Source organism: Electrona antarctica (genome assembly GCF_951216825.1).
Source record: "Electrona antarctica genome assembly, chromosome: 14".
Classification (NCBI taxonomy): domain Eukaryota; kingdom Metazoa; phylum Chordata; class Actinopteri; order Myctophiformes; family Myctophidae; genus Electrona; species Electrona antarctica.
This window is the reverse complement of record NC_136795.1, coordinates 23758987-23771778: the sequence shown is the minus strand read 5'-3', so window position 1 is coordinate 23771778 and position 12792 is coordinate 23758987. Positions and strand designations below refer to the sequence as shown.

General features: G+C 43.5%; 1 protein-coding gene across 1 annotated transcript in view; it reads right to left on the bottom strand.

The window, feature by feature from the left end:
- Nucleotides 1-858: 858 nt before the first annotated feature.
- atxn2l (ataxin 2-like) overlaps nt 859-12792 on the bottom strand; it is a 30914-nt gene continuing 18980 nt past the window's right edge. The window contains exons 16-24 of the mRNA XM_079520481.1: nt 12093-12162; nt 11744-11932; nt 11274-11346; nt 9979-10148; nt 8915-9038; nt 8425-8540; nt 7652-7819; nt 3335-3509; nt 859-1889 (exon numbers count right to left, since the gene is read on the bottom strand). Coding sequence (XP_079376607.1) covers nt 1831-1889; nt 3335-3509; nt 7652-7819; nt 8425-8540; nt 8915-9038; nt 9979-10148; nt 11274-11346; nt 11744-11932; nt 12093-12162 — 1144 coding nt within the window. The 3' untranslated portion in view covers nt 859-1830. The remainder of the gene's footprint in view (nt 1890-3334; nt 3510-7651; nt 7820-8424; nt 8541-8914; nt 9039-9978; nt 10149-11273; nt 11347-11743; nt 11933-12092; nt 12163-12792) is intronic.

Genomic DNA, 12792 nt, shown 5'->3' with positions numbered 1-12792 from the left:
AATGAGGTTTCTAGGTGTAAGTATGTAGGACTAGTAGCATACCAAAGTTTGTGCTATTGCCATTGAGAATGCATTGGGAGTGTAAGTTAAATAACTCAGAAACTACAAAACATTTCAAAGTAAAAGGTTCCAGCATGGGAGTCCACAGTAAGCTGAATTATAAAAAGTGTGAATGGAGTTTCTAGGTGAAAGTGATTTTTTGACATGCCAAAACCTTCCATTCACCCCCATTCTGAATTTCTCAAATTTGAAAGCACTATATTTCTAAAACTATGAAACATTTCAAAGATTCCTTTTCAGGCAAACATGTCCACCGTCAGATTAACCTAAATTGATTTGAATGGGGTGTCTATAGGTGTAAGTATGTAGGACTAGTAGCATGCCAAAGTAAAATTTGAATGCAAGATTTATTACTTGTCCAGGACAACAGGGCAAGCCTTAATGCCAAGCCCTGCAGGTATGTCCGATTCATTGTTAACTGTTACATTTAATTGAATAATTTGTTAACTGATTAATGATTAACTATTAACATCCTTAATTCAGGTAAGACTAGAGTAGTTATATAGATAGGTTTCCTTGTATTGCTATTTTTCACTAATTAGTTAGGTAAGCAGTGTTGGGGGGGGGGGGGGGGCAGTTTTTGTCCTCCATAGTTGTTGTGAGCTTGTAGGCTATAATCGGCATGCAGCCAAGCGTAAAATCAGTATGCATTTAAACCCACTGTGAAATCCAGAAGTTTAAGTCATACTGTGTAACATTTATTTTTATAGTCTTTAAAAGACTATAAGAGACACTCATAACAACATTGTGTTCATGTAGAACGGTTATTGTGGAAAAACATACCAATGAAAGATTAGATCAAAAGCAACTTTTGTTTAATTGAAAAGGTTACACGGCGTATGCCTATAAACCTTAAACAAAGCACTTAGAGTTAAGAAACTCACCAGGGACACGCTTGAGAATGAATTGAAAACATTTAGTTTTTATTCCTTTTTCTTTTGTTTTTAATCCTTTTTTTGCACTTTGTAGTGTGGCGTCGGTTGCTAAAAAAAAGGTGGGGAGAGGAGAGGGAGGAATTTATGCCATCGCTGTAGCCAGTCCAGAAGTTAAAAATCACATTTCATGCCGGGTTTCACCACCTTTTCAATCCCGCTCCTCCCATGAAGAAAAACAGTCTTTATTCACACATCATCCCTCATTCTCCGATACTCTGTTAAAACCCTATCTCTCTCTCTCTCTACTGCGAGAGTGAGGTCTAGCCAACACCAACTCGGAAAACCCTATATACTTAGTCGACGGGAGTTCCCCTGGGCTGTATGCTAACCCTATATACTTAGTCGACGGGAGTTCCCCTGGGCTGTATGCTAACCCTATATACTTAGTCGACGGGAGTTCCCCTGGGCTGTATGCTAACCCTATATACTTAGTCGACGGGAGTTCCCCTGGGCTGTATGCTCGGGCCATCCTTTTTTCGCTACAGCGCTTAAATTATCATCGGCGAAAATAGCCGATGGAATTTGTTCATCAGCTATTTTCCGCCAAATGTTGCCCCCCCCCACCCCAGACTATAGGGGTTCATAAAAAATGCATTAGAACTACTTTTGTAGTGGGGGGAGGGGAGGGGGGAATGTGATGAGCATGGGTGTGACGTTTAGAGGGTGGGTGTGAGATGGGGGAGCGTTATTCTTGTTAGGACTTCAACTTGAAGGGGTCCTCGGAGACCCGCGAAAAGACTCCTTAGTGGTGCTGATGGGGTCCCCAGGCCAGAGGGGTGGCCCCTGTGGTTAGCCTGGGTGGAGGCGAGGGGCGATCCTCCTCCCCAGGAGAGGCTCAGTTTCCGGCGGGGTGGAAGGACAGCTGCTGGCTGGGGTGAGCCTGCACCTGGAGAGCTGCAAAAACACACAACAAACACAACGTTATACTGAGGGCTGTGGGGAAGAAAACTTCAATTCAAATCGCGATTAAAAACTATTCCCAATCACAATTTCCCAAAATCGATTTAAAAAAAAAGGGGGGTTGTTGGTTAAAGTTACAGGTGATTACCGGTATATCATATATTTTTTGTTTCCTACATAATAATAATGGTTTACATTTTTATATTGCTTTTCTATACACTACGTGCCTACTCAAAGCACTTTCAACGGTCCATTCATCCATACATTGGGATTCATACATTTAAAATGATTAAAAAAAATAAACTCAATGATTTCCCCCCCCCCCCCCCCCAAATGAGTTAATGAATATGGTACTTTTTTTTTTTTAAATCTAAGAAATGCCATTAATTAGAAAACAAATGTTTAATATGTAGTGAAAATAGCTGAGCTTGTGGAGACACTAGGGAGACAGCATGTTTTCCCCATTTGTGTATAGAGCTAAAAAGTTTGGGATCCACTGGTTTAAGTCATGTTTTACCAGCTGCTATGCAATGAGTGAGTGATAGTCAAACTCCAGCACTTAGGGAAAAAAACATCTGCACGGAATTTCTTGACATGCAGGGAGTAGCTCAAAACATGTCTACAGTGGATTTTTATTAAACAAACACTTTTCAGATAGAAAGAGGATAATTCAAGCTTTCCCTACAGCTGCAATGTTGGTAAGTTTGACGTTATTTAATACAATTAGAGGACTTTTCTGTTTGGATGAATGGGCTGTCTATGGGAAATTGCACCTAGTTAGCACCTTGCTGGCAAGATGGCAGCCGTGTGCATATCGTCAATAGCAAGCTGAGTCTATCATCGATGTGCAAGCTAGTCCTCTAGTCTAGATGGTTTTCTCATTGGCTGATGTATGTGCGCACTGCAAATATGTCCGGCGGAAACGGAGGACTCAGAACACAATAGTTCCGCCTTCGAGAATTCTGGTTCCTACCTAAACTAAACCGAAACCGACACAGAGGCAGTTATAGCGGACCCCCGCAGATAATAATAATGCAGCTGGTAATTAATTGATTTAATCAATTCTTGTTTTACTTTCACGGCCCATGCGGTTTTGGTCTATAGACAAAAGACTATAAACACAAAATACATTTTCAGGTGGTTTTGCCAATTTCAGCCAATCAGATAGAGAACCCATTTATTAACCCATATTATTATTTTGTTTTTGTTTCCCAATTGTTCTTATTTGACCACAGTTCCTTCTCCTGATTGGATAAAATTGGTATCCTGACTTTAAAGGTTTAAACAAACACTCTATACTCTATCTATAGCAATGAATAGAGTAATGAATAATCAGAATATAGAGAGCTACAGTAACACTTATTTGAACACAGATCACACAGTGTGTGTGTGTGTGTGTGTGTGTGTGTGTGTGTGTGTGTGTGCGTGCGTGTGTGTACCTTGTGGGTGTCCTATGTAGTAGTGTTGGTGTGTGCCCTGCTGTGGCGGGGGGCCGTGCTGAGGCGCGTTGGCGCCGCCCTGCTGGGGGGCGGCGGCATAGTGGAGCATGACTTGAGGGGGTGGGGGGCCGGCAGAGTGGTGGTGGGGGCCCGACATTCCCCCCGCTACGTGAGCCTAGAGGGAGGAGGACACACACACACACACACACACACACACACACACAACACACTCTTCATATGCTTTTATCTGCCGCCCGACATTTTCCGGTGCGCTGCTCAGCGGCTGCACTGCGACCCAGCGTGCCTTGTATGCCTTAATGTTTAATGTTTGTCCGTGTGCCTACGTAATGTCAGTCGTTATGTGTGTAAGGATGTGGAAGATAAGGGCCGTAGAAATCACTCTGCTGATTCTGTGGATTATACACTCCTGTGGAAGATGCCTGTCAGTCGAACTTCAGACTCAACAATTCGACAACACAAACAATTGGCGTGGGGAGGCGCCCAGACTCGCCTGTGTGTACAGCCGAGATGTGCTGCTGTCACTGCGGCCGGAGCCTCTGGTGCGCCTAGACAGAGGTGGAGGAGGCGGATACGGCGGTGTATGCGTGTACATTAATGATCTCTGGTGTCGATCCTACTCAATAAAAGTGAGGATATGTGACGATCCCAATGTAGAGATCCTGGGCATGACGTTAAGACCTTTCTACCTACCCCGCGAATTTGGATGCGTTCTGCTGTTTGTTGTGTATGTGCCCCCAAAAGGGCCAGGAAGAGCTGCACAAGCAGCAAAGACCATTGCTGACTGTGTGCATGAGCTCCAACTGCAGTACCCGGACGCACCAGCAGTCGTTCTTGGAGACTTAAACCAGTGTTATCTGGACACTGTGCTGCCGGGATTTGAACAATACGTCAAGGATGCGACAAGAAAAAATAATATTTTGTGCTATGTAAACATTCCAAATGCATATGTAGCCAAGATTGGGCCACCGATAGAGACCTCTGACCACAATGTTGTGTGCATGACTCCAGTCTATAAGTCCAAATTAAAAAGAGGGAAGCCAGAGAAGAAGGTAGTTAGGACATGGACAAATGAAAACAAGGAACAACTACAAGCATGCCTGGACTGGACTGATTGGGAAACGTTCAGAGATGGTTCATTGGACGAAATTACCACAGTTACAAATGATTATATACATTTTTGTGTACAGCTGGTTGTTCCTACAAAGGAGATAAAAATATATCCGAACAACAAATCATATGTGACGAAAGATATAAAAAATGTAATAAATGAAAGGAAAACAGCCTTCATAAACAAAGATTCCGGTGCACTTAAATTGGCAGAAAAAAGTTAAAAACGAAAATGAGGCAGGCAAAATTGGCACATAGACAGCGTCTGGAGGATGCGTTTAATGCCAATGATCACAAAAAGGCATGGGATACTATGAAATCTATGACAGGGATGTCAACCCCAACGAAACCAATTGTGACTGAAAATGAACTTGTTTTTTCTAATGACCTAAATACCTTTTTCGCCAGATTTGAATCATTGGACAATTCCTCAAAGTGCACTGAAATACTGAAGGCTGTAACACCTGCCCCCTCAGACAGAATTACCATCACTGTAGAGGATGTAAGGAAAGTGTTTCAGTGTACTAACACAAGGAAAGCTAATGGGCCAGATGAATGTAGCGCTTTTCTCCTCAAAAACTTTGCATCTGAGTTGGCTCCAGTGTGGCAACCAATATTCCAAACCTCTGTAGACACACACACAATTCCCCTGTCTTGGAAAACCTCACACATAAAACCACTACCCAAAATCCAATGTCCAAAAGAACATAAGGATTATAGACCCATAGCTCTCACTTCAGTGATTATGAAATCACTTGAAAGAATACTGTTACAACATCTTGATAGTATAACCAAAGAAATATTCGACCCCAGTCAGAGAAGGACCCAGATAGCCAAAGGGCAGGGTGTGGAATCTACCTGGTGGGGCCTCAAGTCCAGCAAGGCTTGCGAGTCACAGACGGAGCATCTGTTTTTGCCACAGAGCTAATGGCAATCATTTGGGCACTCTGGTGGATTGAACAAGTCAAGCCAAGCAAAGTAATAATCTGCTCTGACTCAGCTGCCGCCCTGATGGCCTTGAGGAGTGGGACATCTAGAGCCAGAGCCGACCTGGTGAATGAGGCCATGATGAGCATGTATAGGATACAGAAAGTGGGGGTTGACATAGGTTTCCTTTGGGTCCCAGGGCATGCAGGGGTAGAGGGGAACGAAATAGCGGATAAATTGGCCAGAATGTCACTCAAGAGGCAGCACATAGATGTGAAAATCCTGCGGGGCAAACCTGAGTTTTACTGTGCCATAAAGGAGGGGCTTGAGAATCAGTGGCAAGAGGAGTGGAATAATGAAGAGAGAGGGAGGCTGTATTTCTCAGCGCAGGCATCTGTCAAAAGGAGGAGCGTGTGTACGGGAGGTGACAGAAGAGACTCAGTCAAACTGACCCGGCTAAGACTTGGGCACTGTGGGCTAGCCAGTTGCCTGAGAATAGTGGGAAAACACCCGGATGGCCTGTGTGAATGTGGAAGAGCAGAGACTGTTGTCCACGCCCTATTTGAGTGTGAGAGATACAGGGCAGAAAGAGCTCAGCTATGTGAGGAACTAGCCAATATCGGGATACCCTCTGTGGAGTACAAGACCCTGTTCAGCCAGGGAAAGGAGCATCATGCTGTGGAGAGGAGCGTCCTGTCCTTCCTCCACAATACAGACCTCTATAAGAGGATATAGAGCACTGAGCGGAGTATCATCATGAACGGTGGAGGGCAGTAATACGCGAAAGCGTCTACACTGCCGGAAATCCCAAAAGAAGAAGAAGAAGAAGAAGACCCCAGTCAGTTTGCCTATAAAAAGGGTTGCGGTACAGAGGATGCGGTTGTGACACTGGTCCACTTAATTACAAAACACCTCGATAAGTCAAATAAGAATCATGCGAGAGTACTATTCTTAGACTTTTCTTCAGCTTTCAATACAATACAGTCTGATATACTAGTGTCAAAAATGGTACAGTTGGAACTGAATCCATACTTAATTCACTGGTATGCTTCTTTTCTTACTAACAGAGTACAGAGGGTGAAAGTGAACACAACCCTCTCATCAGCATTAACTACCAATGTTGGTGCTCCCCAGGGGTGTGTGAGCTCAGCTGTACTTTTCACCCTTTATACTGACAGCTGTCGTATTGAGGAATGCCTGTCTGAATGTCGCACTGACACACCAGACCAATACATTCTAAAATACTCAGATGATACAGTTTTGATTTCTCTCCTAGATAGTTCCAGTGATCCTGGACTGCACCAACACAGAGTAAATAAGGTGGTTGAATGGAGTGATAACAACGCTCTCATCATTAACACAAAAAAGACAGAAGAGATTGTTTTTGGTACACCACCAGAGATACACAGATCCCCCATTACTATTCATGGTGAACCGATCAACCAGATATGTTCGTACAAATACCTAGGAGTAGTAATAGACCATCTATTGTCATGGAACGATCAGATTGATTCGGTGTGTAAGAAAACAAAGCAAAGAATCTACTTCCTTCGCCGTCTAAGATCCTTCGGTGCTAGTAGACGGATTCTTCTTTTGTTTTTCACTTCTGTTATTATGAGTGTTCTTCAGTACTGTAGTACCACCTGGTATGGATGTTTGTCTGCAGCCCTAAAGTCACAAATGCTGCAACAACTGAACATTTGTTCAAAGATTGTTGGACAACAACTTCAGAAACTTTATACATCCACGTATGATAACAGCATCCTAAGGTTAGCAAGGAATATCACCTCTAATACTAAGCATGTGTTGTATGGAGAATATAGGTTGCTACCTTCAGGAAGGAGATATGGTGTACCAGCATACAATAAGGTCAGACTAAAGAGGTCCTTTGTCCACCAGTCGACCTTGAGGCTTAATCAAGAGTCGTAGTAGCCACAGGATAATCTAAGCGGTGGATATTGCTCTTGTCTTCATGTCTTTATGTATGTAAATTGTCTTGTTCTTTGTGTTATGTCAAATGTGTGTACGTATATGTGTTCTGCATACTTGGCTGCTGTGTCGCAAGACAAATTTCAGTGTGAACTGACAATAAAGTACTATATCATATCATATCATATCATTATATATAAAACTAGACTATAACTAAGACATTGCATTTGACTAAACTATGACTTTAAATATAACTTTATTCAAAAGACTATAACTAAAAAACTAAATCAAAATGTGCTGTCAAAGTTAACACTGCTGTTATTAATGATGTACCTGTGTGAGCTGGCTGATGGTGGGGAATCCATGAGCCATGTGCTGGTGTGTCTGCAGGCTGTAGCTCTGCATGGGGTAGGAGGCCTGGGGGGAGCTATGGCCCGGGGGGAGGCTGGGAGGAGTGGAGGAGTGGTACATGGACTGGGGCTGTGGACCCCCCTGACCCGACTGTAGGGGAATAAGGACATGTTTAGGACAGTCTGCCGAGTGCCGACTACCTTTTTTCACTGACGAAAACTACATAAAAACAAAATAAAAAGTAAGCCATGATGGCTAAAAACTATGACAATTTCATCAACAGATAAAAGCTAGACTAAAATGTTAGGGCGGGACTAGAGTTAGTTAAGTGTACCAGAATTGTCGCAAAGACAAATATCAGATTTTCGGCTACTGTATTGTAGCGTATCCTTGCCAATCGATGCTACTGTATCGAAATGCTGTGTCTAGAGTCTAGACCAGTGGTTCCCAAACGGGACCCAAACTAGTTTTAATTTAGCCTTAAACTAATCTTTTGAAACATATATATTGTTTCAAATGTAGGAAAAGAAAATGGGTCCCGACCCACTATTTGGGAACCAATGCCTTAGAACACTTGAGCGGACACATTTTTATGGTTTCCTTTATTTTTTGTTTCCTACATTTTATTTTTAATTATTATTTCAAAACATTCCCAAATTTGTTTTTAATGCGTTACAAACAAATTAAATTATTTATGTTTTTGTAATTTCATGAAGAAGTCAAGAAGACATTGCATTGACCCCCCCTCTACACACCTGTGCGTGTCCAGGACTGGGAGCTGTGTGCTGGGGTTGGGGCTGGCTGCCTGTGGGCGTGCTGGAGGGCTGAGGGTGGTGCATGGGCTGAGGGTGGTGGGAGAAGGCCTGGGGGGCTGGGAGACGAGAGAGAGGAAGAGAGGAGTAGAGTTAGAACACAGTGGGCCTATGCTATGATGGGCCTCTCTGGTGGGACAGTGAGGGTACTAATAAGCAATTTAAGCCTGATTTAAGCGGTTGTTTCACCCCGCTCCAAAATGTGTACTTTCCACACCAAATTCTAACATCTGTAGCTCTCAGGAAATACCCTTGCCAGTTGGACGGGCTCTAAGCAGGGATGTCCTGACACAGAACATCTTCTCGGAGCTAATAGCTGAGGGTGAGGTTCTAAACTGGGCTAGGGTTGAAGTTGAACTACTGTACTCCTTCAATAAGGTTGAGAATGGCTGTCCTGGACGTTGTTTTCTAGAACTCCCCCCCCTCTGCTTACCATACATGGCCTGTTGTGGGCCTTGAGGCCCCTCGGTTTGGCCGGGGTACGGGGGTCCGGGGTGCCCCATGCCCTGAGGGGACGTCAGCATCCTGGCTCCCCCCTGCAGCATGGAGTACATGGGCTGCAAGCCACAACACAGAAAACAACGTTCAAAATCTACCTTTTTTTCACTGACAAAAACGAAATAAAAACTAAATAAACTAGGCTATGATGATTAAAACTATGTCTAATTATTCTGACAATTTTGTCAAAACACTATAGACTAAAATGTCAGGGAGGGACGAGTGGAGAAGAGAGCCAGTCATTTTATGTTTGGTTGTGCTCACGTGCCGATCTACAAGATCTTGTAGATCGACTATGTTCAGCATGCAGCCAAGTGTAAAATCAGGCATTACGACGCACGCCATCAAGGCAACGGAAAAATCAACTGTAGATTTTGTCGACTAAATTCTCACAACATTTAGTCGACTGAAACTAAACCAACACCAAAACATTTCAGATGACTAAAACAATATGACACACTCTTCATGTGACCACCACGCTGACTTTAGGTGCGTTACCCGTTCAAAACATATCAAATAAATAACGGTAGTGGGTCGCACACACCAAGACTTCAGTTCAAAACATTTATTTCATTTTTGAACAGGGACAAACCTTTCGGCTATCCAGCCTTCATCAGTGTTTGTCCCTGTTCAAAAATGAAATAAATGTTTTGAACTGAAGTCTTGGTGTGTGCGACCCACTACCGTTATTTATTTAAAACAATATGACTAAATCTAAATAAAAAAAATATTCAGAAGACGACGACTAACTCATCCATCGCCACTAGGGGGCGCCAAAAGGCCCTGACCGCCACCATATATCTTTTATTTTATTTTATATATTTTTATTTTTTTCAAAAAAAAAGTCTAAAAAAAAAACTTTTTGTTTTTTTTTACCATGTTATAAAACACGAAAAACACGTCCTTGGCGCTCCAGGACATCATGAAAAAGAAGTTAAATAAGTCCTTGGCGATGGATGAGCTAAAAAGGAAATGAAAATCCCCCCTGGGTGGACCCACCTGTCCGTGGTAGTGTGGAGGCATGGCCTGGAGGACCTGTCCGTACTGCAGGTAGGACTGGTAGGGCGAGGCCACCAGTGGAGCGCCCGCCGCCGAGGCCGCCGCCTGCATCATGTTGGCCTGCGTCTGGGAGGCGTGGTGGTCCGCGGCGCGAGGGCCCACCACTGGACCTACAGGAGGGGGAGGGGGGGGTGATGACCGTCAAATCAGTGCCACGATTGAACCCGTTTAGGACGGAATCCCCCTTTTGGGGTTTTTACCCTTCAAGACAGGGGTTCTTGTTGCTTGTACAGTATATAGCAGCATAACATTTTTGTAATTTTTGAATAAATATTTGAAGTTTTTCATAAAACTTAGGTCAGGTGTTTTTAGAATTGGCCTCAGTCCTAAAAGGGTTAAAAATGTTGCCTCGAATATGATTAATAAGATTATGTAAAACAAAACAAAAAGGGTGTGGCATATCTACAAGCTTGTAGATGCAGATAGTCTGTTTTCGCTATTTTTGTATGCCAACATTGTGCAACGAAGTATGATACAGGGCTAAGTGAAGTTACTTGAAGTGTTTGATCAGACTAATCAATTTAGTCGATTATAAAATAAAATAAATTAACAATATTACTCTCCTCGCCCCGCCCGCTTTCTGGTTATTGTCCCAGCCACACTGCCTAGTAAATTCAATTCAAGTCAATTGGGTTTTTGTTTTGCACATGGTGTGTTCTTGTATTAATATACTTGCAAGGTCCAAATTCCCCCATGATTTTTTGGAATCATTTTACAATTAGGAAAAGATCCAGAATTCCGTATTGGGGGTTAGAGAAGTTAGGGCTTAGAGTTCCGCCTCATACATAGTTGTGTGCCAGTGTTGTGTGCCACAAATAGCAGATCTACAAGCTCACAACGTTGTCAGCTTGTAGATCATCCACAATTTGGTACAAAAAGTAAAACTCTAGTTTAGGATTAGAATTAAAATTGAACAACAAAATGGTGTGTTTTTTTTAGACGTACGTGTTTTTCTTTAGAGGTACGTTGGGGTTAGGGTTAGGATTAAACATTTCGACGTTAGGGTTAGGGATTTGAAACCGTGTTATCCGTGATCTACACTTAGTTACACGCTGGGGTGTCATGCACCGAAAAACGACTGATCTACAAGCCCACAACGCATCGCAGCAATACGTTGCAGATTTGTAGATCAGCAATTATGGCTAAAAATGGCAAAAAAAAGGCAAGAAATGTTGGTGTGTGTGTGTGTGTGTGTGTGTGTGCGCGTGCGTGTGTGTGTGTGTGTGTGTGTGTACCTTTAGCTCTGGGGTATTTGCTCTGGGCGACTGTAGACATGTACTGGTACATCTGAGGAGCCTGGGAAACAGCCTGATAATGACACCAAAGTCAACAACTGCATGCAAAATCCATCACTCACACAGTACAGTACAGTACATGTCACCACCATCCAAAACATTTCAACTTCAATATTTTATAGTTTTCCTGGAAAAAAAATAAAATAAAACAGTCTGTATGGTAACGTGTTTGGTTAACTTCTTACCCCTAATTTTGTTTTATTTTATTATTACTTTTTGGTGGGGGGAGAGAGAATATGAGATATTCCGCACACACACACACGCACGCACGCACGCACGCACGCACGCACGCACGCACGCACGCACGCACACACGCACGCACGCACGCACGCACGCACGCACGCACGCACGCACGCACGCACGCACGCACACACACAATTATTTTTAGTCGACGGAATCAACACTGGCACCTGGACGGGGTGTCCGTGGATGGAGTTGGGAAACACGTAGGACAGGTAGGGTCCAGGCGGGCTGCTGTAGATGGCCCCCGGCCCCCCGCCAGGCTGACCCCCCCCCTGTGGGGGTCCTGGAGGAGGAGGCAGCACCATGGACGGGCTGGGTGGGGTGGGCCGTGGGGGGGTGGGCGTTGGGGCAGGCTTCTGCGGCAAAAACAAACAAACACACAGTGGTTGTTGTAAAGTGTTATAAAGACATGTTGTACTTGTGGGGAGAAAAAGGTTAAGACAAAAACAAAAGGAAAGGAGAAAAAACATAAAAATGAGATGCGTGCGTGCGTGCGTGCAAGAGAGAGACACTGACCAAGACAGTGGGGGCTTTGATGGGAAGGAATTCTTTGGCGTTGGGATTTAATGTTGAGTTCTTCACCTGCCTGTAAGTATGAAAACAATTGTAAAGTTATAGGTTATAATAATAATAATACATTAACACATTCAGACCGTACGACGTGTGGGAATGTCATAACTAATCCAACCGACGGATCCAAAGGACGTGTGCATTTTCATTGATATCAACCGAGAGAAAAATATTCTGAATTTCTTTCTTTTTTTTTTTAGTTGGCCTCTCCTTCTGCACCATACTCCTTGCTCTTTCGTGCATGCGCGTTGTCGTTCACTTCCCTGTTTACGTTCACAAAGAAAGGCTCGGCGCGCGTAATCTAGGGAGCTCTCCGTGGTTTTGACCAGGTGGATATACTACGTTCTTTATTTCTGACTTCAACATGCCTCTCGTTCAAAATATGAAGCGAGCGATCATCAGCGACTTTTATCGGAATCTTAGCGAGGTAAGCAAGCAAAAATAACAGAACAGAAGGGGGGGGGGGGGGGGGGGGGGGCTTACAGAGTAAAAGTGGCCATATCTTCCCGGCACCCCGAGCTTCTATTTCGAAAGAAATCCGCTGATTGTGTTAAGATACATAACATAAGCACATAAATAATACATCATAAAAAAATTTCACCATACTTTGTAGAGCACTTAATTAAAGACAAAAATAAATAAATAA